The sequence below is a fragment of the Gadus macrocephalus genome, chromosome 16 (genome assembly GCF_031168955.1).
Source record: "Gadus macrocephalus chromosome 16, ASM3116895v1".
Taxonomy (NCBI): Eukaryota; Metazoa; Chordata; class Actinopteri; order Gadiformes; family Gadidae; genus Gadus; species Gadus macrocephalus.
The window spans coordinates 3,987,913-4,007,609 of NC_082397.1; the positions used below are offsets into that span (position 1 = coordinate 3,987,913).

At 45.8% G+C, this 19,697-nt stretch overlaps 2 protein-coding genes across 4 annotated transcripts; one reads left to right on the forward strand and one right to left on the reverse strand.

Annotated features, from left to right (window-relative positions):
* Positions 1-18: 18 nt before the first annotated feature.
* Positions 19-10,057, reverse strand: usp16 (ubiquitin specific peptidase 16). 2 transcript variants are annotated; one of them, XM_060075637.1, is made up of 18 exons: positions 9,936-10,055; positions 9,504-9,573; positions 9,205-9,383; positions 8,721-8,824; positions 8,182-8,297; positions 7,728-7,915; positions 7,366-7,461; positions 7,021-7,151; positions 6,424-6,511; positions 5,918-5,999; positions 5,722-5,813; positions 5,295-5,348; positions 4,736-4,903; positions 3,379-4,366; positions 3,073-3,167; positions 2,378-2,464; positions 1,480-1,621; positions 19-1,091 (listed from the first exon to the last, which is right to left on the reverse strand). In XM_060075637.1, the coding sequence occupies exons 2-18, from the start codon at positions 9,565-9,567 to the stop codon at positions 964-966; spliced, it is 2,802 nt and encodes a 933-aa protein (XP_059931620.1). In that variant the 5' UTR covers positions 9,568-9,573; positions 9,936-10,055; the 3' UTR covers positions 19-963. The 2 variants fall into 2 exon arrangements, with proteins under 2 accessions (XP_059931620.1, XP_059931621.1); XM_060075638.1 differs by lacking the exon at positions 19-1,091 and having other exon boundaries at positions 1,486-1,959; positions 9,936-10,057.
* A 230-nt stretch (positions 10,058-10,287) lies between these two features.
* Positions 10,288-12,411, forward strand: rwdd2b (RWD domain containing 2B). Of its 2 annotated transcripts, XM_060075654.1 has the most exons (4): positions 10,295-10,746; positions 10,843-10,910; positions 11,136-11,495; positions 11,734-12,411. In XM_060075654.1, the coding sequence occupies exons 1-4, from the start codon at positions 10,534-10,536 to the stop codon at positions 11,984-11,986; spliced, it is 894 nt and encodes a 297-aa protein (XP_059931637.1). In that variant the 5' UTR covers positions 10,295-10,533; the 3' UTR covers positions 11,987-12,411. The 2 variants fall into 2 exon arrangements, with proteins under 2 accessions (XP_059931638.1, XP_059931637.1); XM_060075655.1 differs by lacking the exon at positions 10,843-10,910 and having other exon boundaries at positions 10,288-10,746; positions 11,717-12,411.
* Positions 12,412-19,697: the final 7,286 nt, after the last annotated feature.

Here is a 19,697-nt window from a genome sequence, read left to right on the forward strand (position 1 = left end):
AAAGGAATGTGACCAAAATATTTTTACATCAGGCGTTTATTAATATTGAACATCAGTTTTAAAAGACCCAGGTATAAATACTCCATACAAATAGGTTTGTAATTATTAGGCTACAACGCATTCTAGAAGTATATAATGTATTAGTTTGGGTCTTTCCCATGTTTTTCTACAAATAATCCCGATTTATTATTTACTTTTTTGTATATATATAAATATATATATGTATACATATACATATATATAGATATACATCTATATATAGGTCAGTCAGCGTTGGGGTCAACTGCATCTCATGTTATTAATACAAAAGTCTTTCAGGTGTTGTTCTCCCTTAAAAACATTAGCAGCTCAACTGGTAAATTCCAACCAGCCTCATACTTATCCATCATATGCAGGCATAATGCAGACAAATGATCTTGCCGACATGCCCTTGGCAAAGAAAAAAAGTAATATTGCCTTCTTAATACTGCCAGCTACTACAAATTCATGTTTTCTTTCCATTCATATAATAATTGAAGCACAAACTGCAGTTTGTAGCAATAGGCAACACAACTATGATAAAATAGAGGTATCCATTTTAAACTGGCTATTTCATTTCCATTATTGTTTCACTATTCTATAAGAGTTATTCGTTTAAAAAAAAAATAAAATAAAGACAAACTGGTTTATGGACAACTCTGGTGTTGCTTGTCCCAAGAGATGACAAGAGATGAGTGTTACGGTAGAGAAGATAGAAAACGAAAAAAAATAAAAGAAGGCATTTTTTGTTTTTTGACAATTGACAATTGACAATTTTTGACAATTCATCATCCGCCGTGGTCCACACACCAGCAGTATTTCAGATCAGATCCTAGTTTTTATTATGGATCTGAAGCAGCAGCAGCGACGGTGGTGGTGGTGGTGGTGTTGTTCCCTGAGAGGGTGGGGCTAGTGTCGGGGGGGGGGGGGGTCAGGGGGTCAAGGTCAGGAGGACATCCTCTCGTAGAACAGAAGGTAGGCCTGCGAGCCCTGGGCCTTGCTCTCGGTCACCGGCTGCACGCTGCTGTCGCTGGCGTGGTACCAGGTTCCTCTCGGGGGCTGCAGGGGCTCGGCTGGGGGAGGAGAGAGACAGGAGCCCGATTACTGTCCGACCCACAGGGACGACTGAACTCCCCATTCCATTCACGGTGTCCTGCGGAGCCTCGCTTACACTACAACACCTCGGCACACGATCAAACGCTCAATTCAGATTATATACAACGAAAGCTTTTATCCTAGTACTGTCCTGTACTTGCTGCTGTGGCACTTAAGTGTGTCCTGCATAGGACAAATTAACTACCGAGTCATCTTAACCTTCCAACCGTTCAGGTAGGCATTATAAAGAGTATGAATACAGTCTATAGTGTCTCCAGTCTCCAGTCTTTGCCACGTGATTGAAGCCTGGATAACCGTGTGTTTGGGGGGGGGGGGGGGTCAAGAGGACAGTAACGGGGGTCTTACCCGATGCTGGGAGTCCGTTTTTGGAGTGGCTGTCGGGCCGGGCCTTGACGTACGCCGTGTAGTGACCAGACCGCATGGTGCCGCTGTGTTCCACGATACCGTACAGGCTGTACAGCACGTTGGACTCCCCCGCCGGAACATTCTGGTGGAGGGAGGTCAGACGGGACAGGAGGTGTTGGGACTCCCAGCCGAACGGGTCTGGGTTCGAGGCCCCACAGTCCACCACCTGCAGGCATTCTTGAGCAAGAGCCCCAACCCGCGCCTTGGCGACATGTATCTTAACACATATGTGCACAGTAATTCATTATCGGACAGACGGAGTCTGTTAGAAACGAATAGCAAACTGTTCAGCACTGTTATTCATTTGGAGTTTGAACTATTCTATTGGACCCAGCCTGTCGAATGAGACTTCTCAGAAACATGACGCACTATTTGGCGCCGGGCAACGTGTTGACATCAATGTTCCACCTCCATGTTTACCTTAGGGCTTTGACTTTTGCCCAAAAATCACATTCGAAGTTTGTTTGTTTATTAATATTGATATTCGAATATCTATTAATAATATTTTGCCCATTAAATGCCTTCAGTAAGACCTGGATTGGGCTTCGCGAGGTTTGTTTCCCGCGTTGCTATGGTTACCGATCTTGCGTGTTCCAACGGTTTATTAGGTTTCTAATAAATCGCTGTCTAATCAATACTTCATTCACTGCCTCTTCCGTGGTCATTACAATATGATGAATAGACTGCGTGGGGTTCTCCGACGTCTCTCCCTCTTGGCCTGCCCATAACAGGTTTTCGAATATTAAGGGCTGCCTAATATTCGTTCGAATTTTGATTTATTTTTTGATCTTCTAATTATATTCGAATGACGAAGTTCGGAGTCAAAGCCCATGTTTACCTTGCATGTTGCAGTGCAGTAAGGAGCCAGATCCAGCACCTGGGGGAACTGGACGTGTCGGTTGACCTTGCAGACGCTGTAGCCCACCTGGACACACCGTCAGATGGTAGGTTAGTCACTTTCATTGCCACACAATGCTTGGTTCTCATAAAGGAGGTGCGACAGTGCTTGGTTCTAATAAAGGAGGCGCGACAGTGCTTGGTTCTAATAAAGGAGGTGCTACAGTGCTTGCTTCTAATAAAGGAGGTGCGACAGTACTTGGTTCTCATAAAGGAGGCGCGACAGTACTTGGTTCTAATAAAGGAGGTGCTACAGTGCTTGGTTCTCATAAAGGAGGTGCTACAGTGCTTGGTTCTCATAAAGGAGGTGCGACAGTGCTTGGTTCTAATAAAGGAGGTGCGACAGTACTTGGTTCTCATAAAGGAGGTGCTACAGTGCTTGGTTCTCATAAAGGAGGTGCTACAGTGCTTGGTTCCCATAAAGGAGGTGCTACAGTGCTTGGTTCTCATAAAGGAGGTGCTACAGTGCTTGGTTCTCATAAAGGAGGTGCTACAGTGCTTGGTTCTCATAAAGGAGGCGCGACAGTGCTTGGTTCTCATAAAGGAGGTGCTACAGTGCTTGGTTCTCATAAAGGAGGCGCGACAGTGCTTGGTTTTCATAAAGGAGGTGCGACAGTGCTCCTGAAGCTGTCCTACCTGCTGGAACCTCTTGAGATGCAGTGTGAGGACGGGAGGAGGAGTGGAGATCAACATCTGCTTCAGACCGTCCGTGTAGACCTTCTTCTGGGAGCCTACGCAAGGTAAGAAGAAGGTGAACCTCCAAACAGACGGGAACAATCTGGTTAAAGCATTTGGATGGCAATGTTACAATGCAGGTGCACACTAAGGCACACACACAATGTGCCGGACACTTGACAAACTTTAACAAGATCAAAACAGCTTGAACACACACACACGCACGCACACCGTTACGGATGCAACAAGTAAGCGGCCTTTATTCACCTTGTCGCCGGGTGCAGGCGACACACAGCAGGCTGTTGGTTTGGGTCAGGTGCTCCACCTCAGTGAAGTGGTAGAGGGACGACAGGACCGAGCACTCTTGCCTCTCCGGCCCCACCCGCCTCGCCAGCGTCTCAAAAGCCAGCGCCGGGTCCTGGTTCACCACCGTGTACTCCTTAGCCCCTCCCACGGCACCGGGCTCCGCCCCTACGCCATCCTCCTCCCCGTCCAGGAAGGCGTCATTCAGAGACAAGCTTTCCATTCCCTCAGCTATGTCCTCGTCCTCGTCCTCTTCGTCCTCCTCCTCCTCCTCATCTACATCAATGTTGTCCCCGGCGCCGTTCTCTGCCATGGCGGTACAACAGTTGCCGTCTGCGACCGACTCCTCTCCTGGAGCTACTCCCGGGGCGGCCGGAGCCACTTCCTGGTCAGCTGGGGTTACCTCCTGTTCGGCTACAGCCCCTTCCTGTTTAGCTGCAACCCCTTCCTGTTTGGCAGCAACAACCTCCTGGTTGGTGGCATCCATTTCCAGGTTGGCTGCAACCACTTCCTGGTTGGTGGCATCCATTTCCAGGTTGGCTGCAACCACTTCCTGGTTGGTGGCATCCATTTCCAGGTTGGCTGCAACCACTTCCTGGTTGGTGGCATCCATTTCCAGGTTGGCTGCAACCACTTCCTGGTTGGTGGCAGCCATTTCCTGGTTGGACGTAACCACTTCCTGTTTGGGCGTTAACACTTCCTGGTTGGTCAAGGCCACTACCTGGTCGGTCAAGGCCACTTCCTGCTGCTCTTCGCCATTTTGTGCGACGGACGTTTCTTGGGAGGCGACGGGGGTCTGATCGTTCCGCGCCGTGTCTTCCCGAGCTCCTTCCTCACACTTGGTCTCGCTGCTCGGGACGGTGGGGTCTTCCTGCAAGCTCTCGTCCGCACTGCCAGGCACGGGACCGTCCAGCGTGGGCTTCCCCTCCTGCTTCTGCTGTCGCCGTTGACTCTGGTTGTACAGGGGGAAGGAAGGAATGTCAGCTGCCCTCTGGTAATCTTGGTCTCCGTGGCACACCATGCTAATGGCTAAATGTATGTTTCGAAAGTACACCCAAACTATGGATGCATTTTGGACGCATACATTTGGGCGTGCGTCAAGTATTTTGCCAAAACTACAACACAAAACCAGCCTTTCCAATGTTTCCGTCTACTTTACTTGGGAGAGTCTCTGATGCAATCCCAGCTTTTGGTTGATGAAAAACATCATAATGTGGGCAGATGGTTAAAACACATTTAAAATGTATCCACATTAGTGTGGCCATGGCCTTAGTAACAGGCCCCAAGACAAACGTGACCGGAGGGGGCCGTGCTAGCCTACCTTGGCTTGTTTCTTGGCCTGCTTCTTGGCCTTCTTCTGCTGGTACTTGCTGCCGGTGCCGGAGAGACCGTCATCGCTGGTGTCGTCCAGAGCCGGGCTGGCCCGGCCCTCCGGGCTCGAGTCCCGCGCCTTGGGGACCGCCTTCTTCTGGCTCTTTTTCCTGTACGCCTGCAAAAATGCAATGTATATAAAGCAAAATTAAGACCATAGATAAATGTAATAAAAAAATCAAAATCAAAATCAAAAAATCATTGACTATGCTAATCAACTCTATACAACTGAATAGCTCCATCCACTTGCTGACACATTTGGCTGATCTATTTTGCTGAAATACTGCCATCTAGTGGTCGTTAAAAAGTAAGAACAGTGTTATCAATTCAGATCAGCATAAGACATAATCTAGAAACTGCAAGCATTGCGACGTGGCTTGCACTTTATATATCTGGGCAATAGGTCACAGCTACGTACTTAAAAGCACACTCATGCATTATAGTGTTGGTACAATTTGAAGCTCATAAATTAAATTCCTAACACCACAGAATCCTGCCGGGTTTGTTACCTCATCAGCAACGGGGAGCGAAAGATCCAGAAACATTTCTGTTACTAGTGACACCTGTTAGAACAACACACAACAAAGCATCCGTTTGAAAATTAAGTCATTGTATTTTAATAGGTCAGGTTTTGACACAAATACTCGTGTTTCTACAACTCAGTGTTGCTCAATATTTTCCGTACAAGTATCGACGTTACTAGTTAGTGCAGTCTCTGTATTCTAAATCAAACAGCATATTCAGTAGCTAAGCACTTTCATTGATCAAGTTGCATGGGTAGCTTCCACACAAGCTACATTTCCCCAAGCACAGCAGAGCTTTCTGCTGCAGTCTGAAATACCCACGTACACTGGAAGCTTCATTAAATGTAGAGCCACTGGTAGCTTAGCCACACTTTCAACTAGCTTGCCCAACACTGCTCAAACTACTACGTACCGTTTTGCACTGCTGACACATGACAGTGCTGGTGAGTTCGCCGCCAAACACCTGATCCACAAAGTTTTTAGGGAGTCCATTTTTCTCATACTCTGGAATCAGATGAATTCGAAAGTCACAACACAACAAAATTTTCTTCACCGCACACAACAAATAGTGATTCATCTAGACATCCAATTAGTTTGAAGAGGTTTACCTTTAATGGTGATTTTGGACTGGTCTGCATCTATGCTTTTCCCCGACTTTTTTAAGTTATCCGATATTCCAGTAGTCACTCTCTGTGGAAAAACACAAAATATTCAGACTAACAGAGCTGCCAACTCTCGGGCATTGAACACAAATGACCCTCTTCACACATCCTCACGCCACAACTCCTATTTCACATTCAAATGACACGCTATTACGCTAACTTTTTAGTAATATAATCCTCTTAAGACTCGGGTCGAACCATGCAGAGTTCTTTGAAATCTGACATGGTTTGTGGAGGGATGTGTCTTAGAGGAGGGGAGAAGAAGAAGAAGAAGAAGAAGAAGAAGAAGAAGAAGAAGAAGAAGAAGAAGAAGAAGAAGAAGAAGAAGAAGAAGAAGAAGAAGAAGAAGAAGAAGAAGAAGAAGAAGAAGAAGAAGAAGAAGAAGAAGAAGAAGAAGAAGAAGAAGAAGAAGAAGAAGAAGAAGAAGAAGAAGAAGAAGAAGAAGAAGGTACCTTTGTCTCCTCAGCCCTCATCCCGTCCAGCAGGTAGCGAAGGAGCTCCTGGCTGTCCTGCTGCTGGAAGCCTTTGAAGCGAGCCGCCCTGGGAGAGAGACGTCCCGGGAGAGAGATGTCCCGGGACCACAGTAAGACCCCGTGGACATGGACTCATTTTCATACGATATTAATGTTCTTCTGTTTATTTTTATTTATTTATATATTTTTTCACCCAGAGAATGAATTTTCTTCAATAAAATTCCTAATTTCCCATCCGCGATTTATACCGTTTTGTGTGTGAGTGTTGACTAGCCATTAGAATCCGTATTCAAAATGTGCAGCATTGTGACATCACAGATGTCCACCTATGACACGCCCACCTGTGATGTCACAATGCTGCACATTTTTAAACCTGCTTTTAATAGCTAATCACACTCACACCTGGTGGTATGATGTGTCCCCTTTAACAAGTTAATGTCAGATTTTGATATGTTTTGCAATGGCTAATATACATGTCACCTGATGCTACAAGATGGCCTTTATAAAACACATACAACCCCTTTCAAGCACTACTTTTTCGCAGTGAGCACAAGCTCTCAGTTCGTCTCCACTCACTTCTTGCAGACTTGTGAAAAGAGTTCCCTCGGTGTGACCACGCCCTTCTTGCACTCCGTGATCTCGTTGAGCAGGTGGGACATAGCCAGGGTGAGGGAGCCAGGGGGTTCCAGATGCACCTCCATGGGGGCCTGCAGTGAAAAAACAATATTGCAAAAGATCTCTGTATGGCCTGACTTTAATGTGTAGTGAGGGAGTTTAGCACCCATCCGAAAGTTTCTTGCGTCAAACCCAAAACTACCTGGAGGCATCCTTGAGCAAGAGACTCCAAACCAATAACCCATCCTGTTCTACAGTGAGTCCAGTGTCTAATCTAATGTACTGTCCAGTGAAGGATGGACCCACCAGATTGGAGGAGGCTGTAGGAGTGATCTTCAAGCTGCTCTTGTTCTCCGTCAGCTGGTTGAGAACCCCCCTCAGCAGCTGGGTCTGGGAGAGGTTCTGGAGAGGACAACCACCGCTTACCCATCATGAAACATTACAGACAAAATCCTTTTGCCTTCACTAACAGCGGCAGCAAGGGTTACCCTAGTGGTGAACCCATTATTTCAGAAAAAAATACTTTATTCATTATCTTTCCCTAATATCCCATCAAGCAATAATAAAGGTACATCCTATTAAGATTTTATTAAGATAATTACGTCTCTCGACACTGATTTCAAAAGGTAGATCAGACTATACAGACAATATAGAATATACATTCTGACCTGAATGACAGCGTTAAAGAAGCACGTGTTGCCCAGGTTACTGAGGCCTTTAACTGCGACGGCGTTGGTCTCGGCTGGGCTCGACTTGGACGACTTCCCCGCGTTCTCCTTAGAGCTTCTCTTTACGTTCTCCTTGTTCTCCTCCTTTACATGGATCTCCTTCTCAGAACTGGCCTCTACCTTGGTCTCTGTGGGGAGGGCAAGAGGGAGAACATAACTTTGTTTGGTTGAATAAGACGTTCTGGAGATGTTTTTATTCACATTGACTATTATGGTATCGAAGGTCACTCAAATTGAGACATACTATGCAGGAGCATGACAAACAGAGTGGTGGTGCGGAGAGGTGAGAAGTAGGGGCAGTAAGGAGACAACCTTTTCTCTATACTGTATATGTACACACGACTACGTACGCATCCATAATATTATAATACAGACACAGGTCTGGGTGACTCACTCCGCTGTGGAGTCTTCCACTTGGGGTCCGACTGCGCTTGCTTCTGAATGCTGGTCACCAGCTGAGCCAGCTGCCCTGTTTTAGAATAGTGGACCTCGTCGTCACAGATGTAACACCTGCAAACAAACACACACTGTTTACTTAGCATCATGTGATGGAGCCCATTACGGATGCATGAAGGACCACATTACACTTCTGTGTTTCCGTCGTGGGTCTTGATGTGATTGAATAAATAAATAACCATTAATTCAGTGATAAACGTTGATCTTTATCACGTGGAAGTTTGTTGCTGATATAAATGGAAATTGAGGGTTGAGAACCTTCTCAACCGGTCTCTGAAAAATGAACAAGAAAACGTGAAAACAGGACGCAGGAAAGACGAGGCAGGCTATCCGATGCCCTAACCTCCCTTTACCTTTTGAAGAGCTGAACGTCACCTTCAGCGAGGGGCTCTGCGGGCTGAGCCGGTGAAATATAGACCCATGCGCAGAAGTATAATTTGTCCTTTATGACAGTAATGTGCTTTAGCGCTCCCTCACCACACGACCCACGCATCCATGCTGAGCACCAGGAAGTGGGGGTCCGAGCGCGGGGTCTCGTAATGTTTGAGCGCGTGCTGGTTTTCCGACATTCGACCACAACCCTGGGGCGGGGGAGATAGGGAAGATGTTGAACAGTTAGTCACAAAAGACCGTACTTAGAACTCTGGTCAAAGGTAAGCCAGATTAAACACGGCTAACTTGTGGATGTTTGTTGCACTACCCCAAATAAAATAGTTCAACTAACATTGTGTTTTCGATTCCTTTGCATTAGGAATAGGAATCAAAAATATGACGTACATAAGGGAGTGCAATGCACTCTATATAATCGTTATGAAACTTGGTTGTGCAGCAGTTTTTTGTTATTTTCTAATTACAATATTGATTGTATACCTTGATGGTTTTCAATCTCAATTGTAAGTCACTTTCAATAAAAGCATCTACTGTATGACAGACTGAATGTAAATCAAATTGCTGTTCTCACCCTGTGTCCACATTTCAAGCACATCCACACTGCGGGTGGGTCCGGTGGGTCTTCTGTGGGCTCCTGTGGTTCCGTTGTATGCTCAGTACAGCCTTGACAAGCGTTCCAGTCAATGTCCGCACTGGGCTTCTTCATAAAACTGCTATCAATCCCCTTGCGAATGTGACTGCATGATGGAGCTGTGCATCAAGGTACAGACATCGTTAAGCCATAAGGCGGAACCTAGTATCCATCTATATGGTTGACATGCCAACCATACTGATGTGTACATCAGGATGAAGGTGGTACTTGGTATTTACCTGTCAATTCAATGTCCTCGTCCTCCTCACGGGAGGCTCGGTCTTTAACACGTTTCTTTCCCATTTCCACCTTAAGAAAATGTAACAGATTGGAAGAAGAAGGAAACACAATGACTTTCACATAAAAACGAAACTGTTTCATGTTAATGTGCAAAAGAGCTTTTCCCCCGGGCTGACATCTTTAAAATAAAACGATCGTAACTAACTAAGTATAAGTTATAACTGTTACGTTACTTCCCGAATTCTCATTCATTCTGATGATAATCTTGAGGATGTTTGCTCTGATTTCACAGCTGGCAGCAGGTCTCCCTCATCCTACAATCTGGAATAACTCGTTCAACTACTCCAACAATTCAACATGTATATCTAGCCAAATTTCCAACGAATCAGTGAGGGAAGACGAGGAATAAAAGGAAGATGACAAAAGGATACCTTTAGTTGTTATCGAGAGAAAAGAACCGGTGAGCATGTGAAGGCTGCTGGATCTACCGCTCTGTGTGCGACTCTCGGACTGCTTCGCACATCCGCCGTGACGATTTCCGGTGTGATGTCCAGTGTGTTCCGTCGAAAACAGTCCGGATGGACTGATGTTCGGTTATCGTTACTTATCTTCGATTTTGACCACATTCCTTAGTGTTAAGTTCAAGTTTAAAAACAAATAATAATAATAATAATAATAATAATAATAATAAAAATGTAATAATGTAATTAAAGATCTAAATACAGCACAACAAAAGGAAACAATCCGGCTGGAAATCTAGACAATGATCCGGGTGGAAATATGAACTATGCGAAAGGTTCCCAACAAACGTGGAACATTTCCACATGTTTTTGCTACCGTTACGATAATACAGGCAAATTAACGATTTCCATATTTCTTTGCAGGACAAAATTAGCGTTATGAATTAGTAGTAAAGTAAGTTGTATTATAGAAATGCATAACAAGATAATATCTTTCAGTGTTTAAATAAGTGGGTAGTAATTGTTAGTTCGACTGCAAAACCCCAAAGTCCACTTCAACAGTCGCCCAATGTCTCAGTCGGAGTGGGCAGAGTCCCAACTCGCAGAGATAGAGTTGCTGTCGAGCATGTATCCGACAGAGAGCGAGTTTGAGATCACAGATCAGGTGGCTCTAGCGGAGCTGCGGGAGTCCGTGGAGGGTCCATTCAGCGACGCTCCTCCTCATCACTCCAGACCCCAGTTCCTCTTGCGACAGCGAGTAGACACCTCCTGCAACGGTGGGGTAAATAATATACGACCGACATCATCGTATTGGTTTAACAGTCTCCTCTGTGTCTGACGGTTGATGATTGAAGTTGCTTATTTGCCTTTTGCTTAGGTTGACCTCACGTTGTCTTGCACTTTTCCATTCGATTATCCTAAAGTATTGCCAGAAATTAATGTGCGGTAAGTAAATCAATCATAATTATTAACTTATCATAAGGTCTAAAGGGGGGCGGGGGGTGGGGGAGGCTGGTACCTGATATCTTTCTAAAATATACATTTACTGTCAATTTTTGGATTAAGGTATTTGCTATATTAATAAGTAGTAACTAGGCAACAGATGATGAATTATCATTTCTTGTCTCCAGAGACATTCTAATGTCTGTTTTTGTGGTACTGCTGCTCCAGGTGTACAGATCTGAACCGGGCCCAACAAACGCGTCTCCAAGCGGACCTTACAGTCTACCTGCGGGAGAACTGCAGAGGGGAGGTGTGTGTCCTGACGGCCGTGGAGTGGCTGAAGGACAACGCCCAGCACTACGTCGACCCCACCTCTTCCTCCGACTCTTCTGCGGCGGCGGTGACCGGGGGGGCGGAGGTGTTCAGCCGGCTGTGGATCTACAGCCACCACATCTACAACAAGAACAAGAGGAAAAACATCCTGGAGTGGTCCAAGGAGTTGGGTCTCTCCGGCTTCAGCATGCCCGGGAAACCGGGCGTTGTCTGCGTGGAGGGACCGCACGGCGCCTGCGAGGAGTTCTGGTCAAGGTGTGTGTGTGTGTGTGTGTGTGTGTGTGTGTGTGTGTGTGTGTGTGTGTGTGTGTGTGTGTGTGTGTGTGTGTGTGTGTGTGTGTGTGTGTGTGTGTGTGTGTGTGTGTGTGTGTGTGTGTGTGTGTGTGTGTGTGTTAGGCATAAGACATTTGGGGTTCGAACCTGGGTTGAACCGTAACTATCAACATTGACCAACCTGTCTCCACGGTAACATGTAGCTTCCTGTGCTCCACAGGCTCAAGGTTCTGACCTGGAAGAAGATCATGATCCGCCACCGCGAAGACGTGACCTTGGAGGAGGGGCGGGGCCAGGCGGATGACGAGGGGGGCGTGGCCTCTCTGCGTAAGTTTAGCGGGTTCGAGGAGGCATCCTTCGATCCCCACGGCAACCGCGGGAACCACATGGACCTTGGCTTGCTCTACCAGTTCCTTAGCGAGAGGGGCTGCTGCGAGGTCTTCCAGATGTACTTTGGGGTCGAGGGTCGGTGAGACCGAAGAGGAGGACTGGTTTTTTCATGAGTGATGCTTGAGGAAATACTTAGGTGTGTGATAAAAAATGCTGCTAAATGACATTTTGTTTTATGTGGGGTTTAGAACATTTGTGTTCGTTTTAAATAATTCTGATATTGTCTGGCCCTGATTCATTGAAGGAATCCTGCGTTTAACTTTGATTATTAATTAGATCCCCATGGGATCCCAATAGTAAATGTAATAGTTCATATAATTATAGAATTAGTGCTGAGGGTAATAGCTCTTGGACAACCTCTTATTGTTAACGGATTGAGTCATTAACAATAAGACTTATGACACAAGATATATTTCTTCAGAGACTGAACATCGAAATACTTTTGGTTTCAAGCATTTCTATCAATATGTAAAGTATATTGTGAAATAAAAATATTTATAGATGTGAACTGTTTTGAAAGACATTCCTTTATTTTCGTGCTTTTCTGAATTTTTATTTAATTTGCCGCCTTTGAGGTGCCAGGATCCTATAAATCTCGAAGCATGAGATCCATAATTCTGGATAATCGATCCTGCTGTAAATTATAAACCAGAATTAATCCTCTTTTTTTCTTTATTTTTGAACTGCCATTAGATGGCAGTAGATCCCCGTCAAACATTGCACGGTGTAATTTGGCATAAAGTCGCACAAGCAGCATAGCCGAACTACGTTATGTTGCAAAAAGTTGTCCTATTTCTTGTTTTGAAATTAAAGTAGCCTATATTTTACTACGATGTAACTTATTTTGAACTAAATTAGTTTAGAAAATAAATATCAATAAATTCTTATTTATGTAAAAATAAGGCAAAACGACTTTTTCACTGAAGCCAAAGTCAAAGATCAAAGTCAAAGATTTCTATTCGACCGAATGAATTAACCTCTTTCTCCAACGACTTAATTTGACAGTGTAAGAAAGACCTCAAATGACTGAGGGAAAATGGAGTTACAACAACGCCCCGAAGCCGCGTAGAAGTAGTTAGGTTGCGTTATCCGCCTCAGAAACATATTTTGTTTAACTTTATTTTCTTTTTAATAAAAAAATCTATACAACAAACCATTCCGCAAGTTTAAATCCACCCATCCGCATACGCGACTACAGCCAACAGGTAATTTTGGACCCTATTCGGACAAGCTATAACTGTTATGTCACAAGCCAAGATCTGGCCGTTCCGAGACTGCCCTCGTCCTCTGCTACCACATCCGTTGCTCAGATCATGGGGTCGGTTGGGAGGAATGGCCCCCGAGGGGACCCTCTGTCCCCGCTGATCACAGGACTCCGTCCCCGGCGTCCTTACCGCCGGACAGCCGGGAGCGTCTCAGGAAGAGGTTGTGGCCGGGTCTTCTTCCAACAGATTTCATCCATGTTTTGTGAGGGCCAGACCGGCACTTATTCTCAACGACAGCTTGTCGTCATTCTGTTAGATTCCCATGAGGACGCCGACCAGAAGAGAAAATAAAACAGGTTTAACTTGGGAAATATTAGCCTAAACCCTAAACACACAGTGATCATCATTATTACTTTGCTTGATAATAATGATGACGAAAATGAACGTTGCCTCGCCATGACTAAACTTCCCCTACTTGATATATCACAACCGTAATTGACCAGTCACAGCAGCAGTAAAATATGTTTGTCCCACCAAAATAAACAACGCAGGTGTCGAGATTGTAGCTCAACACAGGTGCGTGGGAATGGAGCAGAATGTGTTGAACCCATTTAATTCACACTCTGGGTATGAATCATTATGTTATTTATGAAAAAAAAAGATCAAACTGAAGGACATTATGCTATACATCATCCTCCAATCAGCCAATGCAACATTCACATTTGAACATTTATCAAAAGGAAAATGTCATGATAGTATTGCTAACATCGACTCTGATAGACAGTTTATTCTGGGTGGAAGTTTCCATGGTTACGCCCCATCTCTGGATTCTAGTTATCAATGTAGCATCCCATTGTCGACTTTGGGTTGACTTTATCAAGGTAATGCCCAATCAACAGCTCTGGTTTGACCTTACCATGGTGATGCCCAAGCAACAGCACTGGAGTGACGTTACCATGGTAACACCCTATCGTGGATCAGGGTTGACGTTAACAAGGCATTGTCCCATCAAAAGCTCTGAGTTGACATTACCAAGGGATCACATTAGATTGGACTCCGGGTTGACGTTACCATGGTTATGCCCTATCAACAACCATCATACCCCCCTATGGTTGACTGTTGGTTGACATTACCATGGTAACATCAGGCAGGATAAAACAGGAGAGCAATACAGTAAATTCTTAAACTGTAATCTCAACGTGATGGTGGAAATGCAATGCACGCCTTACAGTAGAAAGTCACTTTTTAACAAGATTAATGTTTACACATTTTCTACTTATCATCACATCGCCAATGCTAGTTCACACAGCACGTGCTACCAAACCATGATGTATTTTATTTTTTTTGTCGATTTAACATGAATTTTTTTTTTTACAGTACATGGATTAAGTGTGCCTTGATTCAGAAGTCCTTTTCTGATTCATTTTGTAAAAGCCCTTTTTACTATTTAAAACTTTATTCACACTTGACTTGATAGCATTTTTCTTGCTTGTTATTTCACACATTATCTTATTCTGTATGTGTATTGAAGTGGTGATGCATATAATTGAATTAGTCTTGAACGTCATGGCAACGCTTCATCCTATCTGCCGAGTTGGCGCTCATTCGGAAGTCTAAGCCAATAGGAAATATGTGTGTGTATGTTGAACACCCGGGACTTTGGAAACTTTGACTTACGCTTCGCTTGCATTAAATAAATCGAGGGTTATGCAACACAGACACATTTACATTAGGTGTTGCTCTTGTTGTGTTGTATCATTTTGAGGAATATTAGGAATATATTATACCGTGGAAAACAGCACTTGGTAGCCTTGAGGAAAAATTATCTTAGACGTTCTCTATTAATACGAGGCTGAAAATGTGTGTCACAGCAGAAAGGACGGGGGTAGAATTCAAACAAGAATAAAACTACCAAAGATATTCAGAAAATATGTCTACATACACTACTTGAATCTGGGTTATACACACACTTGCATTATGTTCTCTCAACCATTGTACTGGTTTAACTTTCATTTTTAGGAATATATTAAATCTGAAAAAAATACAGGGTAGCCTACTTATAAATATCTTTGGGGTTCAAAATATGGGAATATGCTAAATTTTAAATCACATGTATCCCCCCTGAGTGACGTTAACAGTAGATAGAATACAATTATAAAAATGTGGCAAGTTATAACCTTTTTTTTTTTACTCAAATATAATAAATTCAGAAGTCATTCATTCAAGTGAGTACATCATTAGCGATTATTACTACTGCTAAGATAAGAGGTACTTTATTAATCCCATACGCAGAAACCATTGTTTCCCAGCATAAGGTGCAGGACTGTTATTAAAAGAGATAACTTAAAGAAATATATCTATATCTTACTCCCTGCTACTAAAACCCCTTGCGCAGTGTGTTGAACTCGTCTACATCCATTTGTTAATATGTACGTTTAACATATGAATTGTCCCATCCCATTAGTTTGTGCTGGTGGCTGTCATGCCCGCATTGATTTAAGCAGGAGGGCACAACACAGTCAAACAGCAGCGATGGAACTCCATCTCACAGTTAATTCACTACGTGTCACATTACCATTTTCAATTTTGCCAAAGTAAACCAGATAATCAAAGCAATTAAAAACACAATCGCTTGTTTTCCAAAGTGGGATGTAAGAACGCGTGGCCTCAGAGGTCTTTAGGATTCCTCCCGTTCCCTCCCTGTGACCCTCCAAGGTCAACGCTTGTGTGTCTGCTGGTCCCATGAATACTAAATATGACTGAATTAAACATCTCCCCCCTCTCTCTCTCTCTCTCTCGCTCTCTCCCTCTCCTCGCTACTATTTAATCAGTTGTCTTACCTGTCTGTCTGTTGTAGTCCCAGAGCCCTCCTCCCATCTCCCCCTTTCCTCCACACACTGTCTGGCGTTGTAAAGACGACCTGGAAATACCCCCTGCCAACCTCTCCCCCCGTTCTCTCACTCCCTCATCAACCTCTCCCCCCGTTCTCTCACTCCCTCATCTACCTCTCCCATCTTCCTCCCTCCCCCAGCTCCCTTTTCTCCTTCCCAGCTCCCTTTCCCTCCCCCCCTCTCCCTCTCCTCCCTCTCCCCTCTCTCCCTCCCCGCCATCTCCCTCTCCCCCCTCTCCCTCTTCCCCCTCCCCCCCTCTCCCTCCCCACCGTCTCCCTCTCCCCCATCTCCCTCCCCACCGTCTCTCTCTCCCCCCTCTCCCTCCCCACCGTCTCCCTCTCCCCACCATCTCCCTCTCCCCCCTCTCCCTCTCCCCCCTCTCCCTCCCCACCGTCTCCCTCCTCTCCCTCTCTCCCCTCCCCCCCCCCCCCCCCCCCGTGTTTGTACGAGTTTGGTAACAATGATTGCATCAGGACTCTACGTTGTCCCCCCTCGACGCATTCCTCAGAGTCTGATGCATCTCCACAAAACAAAACAACTCCCAACAGTACGTCCTTCAGACCCCCCTCACGAGACCTTGACCGTGGACTCACCTCTGGACAAGGAAGGTCACCCATCGTCCGCTGAGGGAGGGATCCTTCTTCTGGGTTCTTTCTCAATGTTTCCTCAACTCTGGGTTTTGGGGGAGTTTTTTTTCTTAGAGGGCTACGGGTAAGGAGGTAAGGTCGCACCATGTGGTGTCTGTGAAACACTTTGAGACTGTAGCTTTGATGACTTCGGATAAGATATGATAACAACCTACTCTATAAACCAAAGTTAGAAAATTCGGGGACTGAACCAAAGGAAACGAAAGTTCAGGTGTCATTGGTCAACGGTTGTGTTCGTTACACAACGTGTCTGTCAGCTTCTGATAAGGCATGCGTGTCCTCGACTTCCTGTGGTTGTTTCTCTCGCAGGGTTGTTGTTTTATTGGAGCACACCCTCCTAGCCACGAATATCTCTTGCTTTAATTAAGTCTCCAGAGAGGCAGGGAAGCAACGGCAAATGCTCCAATTCAAACAGATGGCGCGCTATTTTCTGCCTGCTTTATGCTACAGGTGCTTCGTCTTTCCCCAGAAGACTACCCCAAGACAATTCCTACCTCTCCTCTCTCCTGGGCATACGCTGCACCAACGGCCCGCCAAACAATGCAGGTATGTTTATTTTAATTAGATCTAAAAATACAATATGGAATAAATCAAAAGGCAGTCGGAGGCAGAGCCGGGGCGGGTTGATCCCAGGCTGTGCTGTGGTGAAGCGCCATACCGGCTGGATCGGATGTATGGCATCGCCGCGGCGTTTGTGTGTGCGTTAGCCACACCGTGCTCATCAATCGCGGGCCGTGCAAGGCAGTGCGGCCCCCGCTGGAAAGCCTTCATGCAGCAACAAGGCGCCGCCGCGGAGGCGAGTGGACACATTCATCCACACTAATGGTGCGACGAGGACTCCGGCTGGCTGGGGACGGGAGAGGGGGGGGGGGGGGGGGGGGGGCGGTGGGGAACGGGGACCCGGGGCTCGTGTTCTCTGTTCCACATCGTTTGAGTCCCCCGGAACGTTCGCCAGCCGCCTGTCAGAACCGGAGGCGTAGGAGATCCGTTTGATGCTCATCAAATATGATTAGCGGAACACAGCTCCCGCTAATGTCCTACAGCGCCCGCTTCCAGGAGACGCCGCGTGGGGCTGGAACGACAAGCCCGCGACTTAGCAGCCCCCCCGCTGCTGGGTTCTATAATGATCTGCCCCCTCTGCGTCTGCCGCTGTGGGCGGACGGCGGCCGTCGCCGGTGCCCAGACGAGGGGCGGAGTGGGTTGGGGGAGAATGAATTGGGAGGATGGATTAGGAAGGATGGATGTTGCCTGGTGTGTGGGTGGATGGGTTTGTGTGGCCCGGTGGAGATGGATGGATGGATGGATGGATGGATGGATGGATGGATGGATGGGATGGATGGATGCCTGAAAGAGTGGATGGATGTATTGATGATGGGAGAAGGGTAGCGATGGATGGATGGATGGATGGGATGGTGAATGCATGGATGGATGAGGGAGGGAGGGAGGGATAGATGGAGGGTTATGAGAGTGGACGATGATGGATACATCGATGGAGGAATGATTAATTTTTAGGGGGTATTGCATTAAGTTGTCCGATATTGTTTTCAGAGATGTCCGCAATGCAATTGTGACTGTCAACTTGTCCCCTTTTTTGAAAGTAACTCTACTGAAGTTAACATACCACTATTATTTCTCCCAGGGTTCGGTAGGAATGAGCTGTCAATCAAAGCCAAACACATTTAGAAAAACAGTGCAACCCTTGGCCCCTGAAAGCAGCACAAACAACAGATGCGGTCCAAACATTCACAAAGAAAACAAGGATCCTGGAAAAATGGAAATTCAATCTTCCACTGCCTCCGCTTTGCACTTCATCGTTTGGGAGCGAGAGGAGAGAGCCCCCGACATGTCCTGCAAGGCATGTAATATGAATGATAAGAGAAATAGGACTTAAACCTCAACAAAGTCCTTTAGCACCAATACTGGATGGAGGACACAAATTACTGCCATTGAGCAAAGTGCTTATAGTAAATCCCTGTTTGGCAGGCTACTTTTACGAGCTATGCTACAGTTGCAGCGAGGACTATATGTGATTAAAAACATAATCCAGAACGGAAGTACATTCACCTTTCGGCATCCAGTGTGTGAAATCCCTCATAAGCTCGCATTCCTCAGGTGAATTAACCCAGGCAATTTACATGCTTGGTTTGTAAATACAAGAGTAAGTTTAATTCTCTGAAATCGGCTTGGGGCTGAACAATTATGCATGTGTGTGTGTGTGTGTGTGTGTGTGTGTGTTTTGAGTGTGTTTATGAATGCAATATAGAAAATACATATAAAACATATTGAATAAACCTCCTCAATGTTGTGTCGGAACTTTGCTTTCCATACTATAAGTCGATGGAAGGGTGGGGGATCGATCGATGGATGGACGGAGGGGTGGGAACGGACGAAGGTGTAGAGGGAGGGCTGTCGATGGGTGGAGGGGAGGATGTTCGAAGGTGTAGTTGTATGATGTTTGCGTAGATGGGGGGCTTGATGAGGTGCTGATGGATTGATGTGTGGGAAGGGTGGGTAAAATCATATTTGGACAATGTGTTGCCAAATTGTCTTGTGTCTTTTGTCTGCAGACTGTATGAAGCAGGGTGTCTCGTACTCATCACTCGTCCCTGATGAGGTCTCCCCCCGTACATGATGTGCATGGAGGGCCATCTGCTGAAGAGCGATTATGTCCATTCTGCTCCCCAGTCATAATGACACGGTAATCCTAATATGTACGAGTGTAATAATGTTTTTAATAATCATATCTCCTTTCAAACCTATCACTGCAGCGCCTGAAGGGGCTTGGCTGAGACGGTGTTCGGTGGAGATAAGGAGCGGGAGCTGAGGGGGGATTGTGGGTTTCTGTTCTCCACAGGCCCTGGAGGAGGAGGAGGAGGAGGAGGAGGAGGAGGAGGAGGAGGGGTAGGGCTAGGAGGAGGAGGGAGGAGGAGGTGGTTAGGTTTGGATGTGTTAACACTTTCCTTCAGGTCCTTCTGCTGCCACGGTTACTTGGCCATCAGTTGCCTTCTCCCATTTCAAGGAGACACAATAAACTACATTGCAACCTGCTGG

What these genes read in the sequence shown, in the direction of transcription:
- usp16 (XM_060075637.1), bottom strand. Translation starts at nt 9,567, where the DNA reads ATGGGAAAGAAACGTGTTAAAGACCGAGCCTCCCGTGAGGAGGACGAG. An exon ending in ACTGCACTGCAACATGCAAG is followed by an intron (nt 1,622 to 2,377) that starts GTAAACATGGGC and finishes TCCCTCCACCAG; the next exon opens with AATGTTCCGGCGGGGGAGTC. An exon ending in AAACGGACTCCCAGCATCGG is followed by an intron (nt 1,092 to 1,479) that starts GTAAGACCCCCG and finishes CTCCTCCCCCAG; the next exon opens with CCGAGCCCCTGCAGCCCCCG.
- rwdd2b (XM_060075654.1), top strand. Translation starts at nt 10,534, where the DNA reads ATGTCTCAGTCGGAGTGGGCAGAGTCCCAACTCGCAGAGATAGAGTTG. An exon ending in TTGCCAGAAATTAATGTGCG is followed by an intron (nt 10,911 to 11,135) that starts GTAAGTAAATCA and finishes CTGCTGCTCCAG; the next exon opens with GTGTACAGATCTGAACCGGG. An exon ending in TGCGAGGAGTTCTGGTCAAG is followed by an intron (nt 11,496 to 11,733) that starts GTGTGTGTGTGT and finishes TGTGCTCCACAG; the next exon opens with GCTCAAGGTTCTGACCTGGA.